The sequence below is a fragment of the Branchiostoma floridae genome, unplaced genomic scaffold (genome assembly GCF_000003815.2).
Source record: "Branchiostoma floridae strain S238N-H82 unplaced genomic scaffold, Bfl_VNyyK Sc7u5tJ_1489, whole genome shotgun sequence".
NCBI classification, from domain to species: Eukaryota; Metazoa; Chordata; class Leptocardii; order Amphioxiformes; family Branchiostomatidae; genus Branchiostoma; species Branchiostoma floridae.
The window spans coordinates 240,654-246,037 of NW_023365728.1; the positions used below are offsets into that span (position 1 = coordinate 240,654).

General features: G+C 42.2%; 1 protein-coding gene across 4 annotated transcripts in view; it reads right to left on the reverse strand.

Moving 5' to 3' along the window:
* The window catches only part of LOC118407823 (cyclin-dependent kinase 8-like), an 18,627-nt gene that overhangs the window by 6,375 nt on the left and 6,868 nt on the right, over window positions 1-5,384 (reverse strand). For 2 of the 4 annotated variants that reach the window (XM_035808356.1, XM_035808355.1), the window contains exons 11-12: window positions 3,015-3,059; window positions 1,812-1,859 (exon numbers count right to left, since the gene is read on the reverse strand). In XM_035808356.1, coding sequence (XP_035664249.1) covers window positions 1,812-1,859; window positions 3,015-3,059 — 93 coding nt within the window. The remainder of the gene's footprint in view (window positions 1-1,811; window positions 1,860-3,014; window positions 3,060-5,384) is intronic. The other 2 variants (XM_035808358.1, XM_035808357.1) reach the window with 1 other exon arrangement.

Genomic DNA, 5,384 nt, shown 5'->3' on the forward strand with positions numbered 1-5,384 from the left:
ATCTCGTGGAGCTATAACAAAGTCATGTGCTGGCGTCTATGGTCAGTGATACAGAAAAATGCACACTTGCAAAGGCACAGGTCAGTTCCTTCTGTTTCCCCATCAAACATCACAACCACAGGCCATGTCCATAACACATTGAGAGATTCTCTATAACAATGGAAGTAAAGGCCACAGAAAGAAACATCATCAAAAGATTGTTTTTCACACATATAATGGAGTCTTCTGATTAATACAAGCTTAGTCTAAGTCATTGAGAATGTTGTTAGATGTTCTACCTTTGTGCTTAGTGAAAGGACTGATGGACAAACAGTTACAGGCTGGATATTTCAACATTTACTTGTTTTGTGTAAAAAGCAGTTTATCAACATTTTGGCATTTTGGATGGAGGAACTCATTAGAATCAAACTGTTACAGTAGCACGCAATATATTTTTAAAACTATTGATGATGAATGTTAAATAAAGAGGTGTCTCGACTCTCAAAGTGAATCAAGCACACAACTAATGACTACTAAATTGCAAGGTTACTTTCTTTATCAAGATGGCAATTTTTATAATATGCAGAGTTGAATGGAAATGGTTTGACAGCACAATTACTTTTTATTTGCAAGTGAACATTATGTAGCTAGGACTCCCAATCTTACATTACTGTAGAACATGTGGCTAGGACTCCCAATTTTACTTTACTGTAGAACATGTAGCTAGGACTCCCGATTACAACTGTATGACTGTAGAACATGTAGCTAGGACTCCCAATTACTGTAGAACATGTAGCTAGGACTCCCAATCTTACATTACTGTAGAACATGTAGCTAGGACTCCCAATTACTGTAGAACATGTAGCTAGGACTCCCAATTACTGTAGAACATGTAGCCAGGACTCCCAATCTTACATTACTGTAGAACATGTAGCTAGGACTCCCAATCTTACATTACTGTAGAACATGTAGCTAGGACTCCCAATCTTACATTACTGTTAGTAGAACATGTAGCTAGGACTCCCAATGACAACTGTAGAACATGTAGCTAGGACTCCCAATCTTACATTACTGTAGAACATGTAGCTAGGACTCCCAATCTTACATTACTGTAGAACATGTAGCTAGGACTCCCAATTTTACATTACTGTAGAACATGTTGCTAGGACTCCCAATCTTACTTTACTGTAGAACATGTAGCTAGGACTCCCAATCTTACATTACAGTAGAACATGTAGCTAGGACTCCCAATGACAACTGTAGAACATGTTGCTAGGACTCCCAATCTTACATTACTGTAGAACATGTAGCTAGGACTCCCAATCTTACATTACTGTAGAACATGTAGCTAGGACTCCCAATTTTACTTTACTGTAAAACATGTAGCTAGGACTCCCAATCTTACATTACCGTAGAACATGTAGCTAGGACTCCCAATCTTACATTACTGTAGAACATGTAGCTAGGACTCCCAATCCTACCTTACTGTAGAACATGTTGCTAGGACTCCCAATTTTACATTACCGTAGAACATGTTGCTAGGACTCCCAATTACAACTGTAGAACATGTAGCTAGGACTCCTAATTTTACATTACTGTAGAACATGTTGCTAGGACTCCCAATCTTACATTACTGTAGAACATGTAGCTAGGACTCCCAATTACAACTGTAGAACATGTAGATAGGACTCCCAAATTTAGGACTTCGACTTGTACAACTGTGCTAAAGCACATTATGAACAATTTGTAAGCTAGTACTCCCAAGATTTGAGCCTGATCTTGCTACAGAACAAAGAAGGTGGACAGGAGTCCCATGAAGAAGTCTGTTTTACCTTGAATGACGAGATGGCTTGCTTCTGAGCCAGGGTGGCAGTAACTCTCTACAAAGACGTAGTACAGAAAAAAAGGGGCACCAACAACTTTTAACATCGGACTGAGGTGAGATTGAGGGCAGAAGGCTGCTCCAGTTGGTGCAGTGAAACAGCAAAATGACAACAACGAGAGCGGTGGCCCCAAAGTCTTTCTGTTTTTACCTTGAGCTACCTGGCCAGACCTGGAGTATCAGAATGGTTCTCTGATATCCAAGGCAGCCATATAAGGGGTGTGTGTTTAGCGGAGTTTCCCCAGTTAACATGAAAACACTTGTGGCCTTACTTCCACTAAAACTAACATGTACAACATTCAATCATATAATCTATGTTAAGCACACTCTACCGAAAATGCATCTATCACAAAATAAATAGTAGTAAGTTATAATGAAAAAAGGTTAACACAACAAAGAAGGGCCATGCCTTGCTACATGTATGGAAAGAAGAAGTTGAATTTGAATTTTTTTTAAATTTTGTATATTGAGCAAACAATTTTCCTTTTTGTAGTTGTACTAAGAGTGGCTGGTGAAGTGAAGTCAGAGGAAGCACGGGATGTGAAGCGGATCCACTCAGCAGCGAGTGAAGCTAACAATGCACAGAACGGTGGGAACGCTCCCCGTGACGTAAGGAACGCTCCCGTGACGTAAGGAACGCTCCCGTGACGTAAGGAACGCTCCCTGTGACGTAAGGAACGCTCCCGTGACGTAAGGAACGCTCCCGTGACGTAAGGAACGCTCCCTGTGACGTAAGGAACGCTCCCTGTGACGTAAGGAACGCTCCCTGTGACGTAAGGAACGCTCCCGTGACGTAAGGAACGCTCCCGTGACGTAAGGAACGCTCCCGTGACGTAAGGAACGCTCCCTGTGACGTAAGGAACGCTCCCTGTGACGTAAGGAACGCTCCCGTGACGTAAGGAACGCTCCCGTGACGTAAGGAACGCTCCCGTGACGTAAGGAACGCTCCCTGTGACGTGAGGAACGCTCCCTGTGACGTAAGGAACGCTCCCGTGACGTGAGGAACGCTCCCGTGACGTAAGGAACGCTCCCGTGACGTAAGGAACGCTCCCTGTGACGTAAGGAACGCTCCCGTGACGTAAGGAACGCTCCCTGTGACGTAAGGAACGCTCCCGTGACGTGAGGAACGCTCCCTGTGACGTAAGGTGTTTACCTGGAAGTCTCGGAAACCTTGCTTCTGAGGAAGTGCAGAAACTCTCTACAATATCGAAGCAAGAGAGAAGGGCCAAAATTTGATGGCAGCTGAGAAAGGGCATCTCAAAAGGTGGTCTATGCAGCAAGATGACACGGTTACACAGAAACCAGCATAGAAAATGGTCGCAAGCTTGTAACAATTGGTTCTTTCTTGTCTGTGTTTTCACAACATTGCTGCATTTTTTGGCGGTAACTAACAATAGGCAAAGCAAGCCAATACTAGATCAGAATTTTCAGTGCTACGGAGCAGGAAACAAGCGTCAGCATGCATTACAAATGTGCTGTTTCCTACAATATCTGTTAATCATGAATCTACCAATGGCATTTCACAGACTAAAGCAGTGAATAGATGGTGCCTTTACAAGAGGAACTGGCTGGTAATATGTGAATGCTGGCTTGTATGTTAGGGACTCCAACAATTAACGCAGAGAAAGGATATTACCAAAACGATAACACAAAAATGTACACATGTCGGGATCTGGCCAGCATCACATGGGAGGGTGAGTGGCAAGGCCCTGCAAACTCAAACATCAACTCAACATTACCAGAAAATAAGGTACACATCAGGAGAGGCATAATTATGTGTTAATCAGCATGGTAGTTATGATGCCATCACATGTTGTGATGTTACAAAGCAAGCAGAACTGGCCATGTTCACAGAATCGCAAGAAATGGAGCAAATCAACTGCAACATCTATGCTGCATATTATTATTAAAGGAGAAACAATTTTGCACAAAATGATAAAATTTGATGCTTATGTTCCACAGCATGATGGAAGAAACAGAATAAAGATACAGCCAAATATAAAGGCGAGTGCTTTTCTTGGAATGAGAACAAGCAGTAACCACGCTACATTTGGTTCACATGTAATCTCTATCAAGTTGTAATCTCTATGAAGTTATAATCTCTATGAAGTTGAAATAAAGTTGGTACGGACATGAGTAAAGGAAGGCATGTAACATTACTTGTACAGAGTATGTGATGACATCATAATGCTTGTACTCAGTATGTGATGACATCATAAGTCTTGTACTCAGTATGTGATGACATTGCTTCAGACTGAATGGTGCATGAAAATGTAGAAATTTCAATAGAAGACCAAAATGTTGCCAAGAATAAGAAAAGGTGTATTTCTTTTGTTTTAGAATTGAATCAATGTTTTGAAATTCACTCAATAAGTTCGGATCTAGACATGCATTTGAATGCTGGCAGGGAAGCAACTGTGAACATGCAAACTTTGCACACTTTATACAGCAAAGTTTGTTTGTTTGTTTATTTTTAAGTTCTCAGGATTGCTTCAATCTCTCTTAATTAGCAACATCAAACTGAACCAGTTATTAACTTTTGGCATCATGACTTCAAGGGTTCAAATAAGGTGATTTTATCTGATATTACGGAATAACAGCATTTTGGTCTCTTTCTTAAAAACTTGCAACATCTTGAAGAGTGTGTAGTGGTGGCAACTAGAACAGTTCACAACTTTGGGTGTGTAGTGGTGGTGGCAACTAGAACAGTTCACAACTGTGGGTGTGTAGTGGTGGCAACTAGAACAGTTCACAACTTTGGGTGTGTAGTGGTGGCAACTAGAACAGTTCACAACTTTGGGTGTGTAGTGGTGGCAACTAGAACAGTTCACAACTTTGGGTGTGTAGTGGTGGCAACTAGAACAGTTCACAACTTTGGGTGTGTAGTGGTGGCAACTAGAACAGTTCACAACTTTGGGTGTGTAGTGGTGGTGGCCACTAGAACAGTTCACAACTGTGGGTGTGTAGTGGTGGCAACTAGAACAGTTCACAACTTTGGGTGTGTAGTGGTGATGGCCACTAAAACAGTTCACAACTTTGGGTGTGTAGTGGTGGCAACTAGAACAGTTCACAACTTTGGGTGTGTAGTGGTGGTGGCCACTAGAACAGTTCACAACTGTGGGTGTGTAGTGGTGGCCACTACAACAGTTCACAACTTTGGGTGTGTAGTGGTGATGGCCACTAAAACAGTTCACAACTTTGGGTGTGTAGTGGTGGCAACTACAACAGTTCACAACTTTGGGTGTGTAGTGGTGGTGGCCACTAGAACAGTTCACAACTTTGGGTGTGTAGTGGTGGTGATGACTGGTTTTGTTGCAATCTGAAATACGTTTTGTGCGCCTACAATGTACGTCTTCAGTGCTGCGGGTGTAAGTTGTGGTGGTGCAGAAATGAAGGAAGTTGGAGGTACATGTACCTTGTTGTGATGTGGTGCAGAAATGAAGGAAGTTGGAGGTACATGTACCTTGTTATGGTGTGGTGCACAAATGAAGGAAGTTGGAGGTACATGTACCTTGTTGTTGTG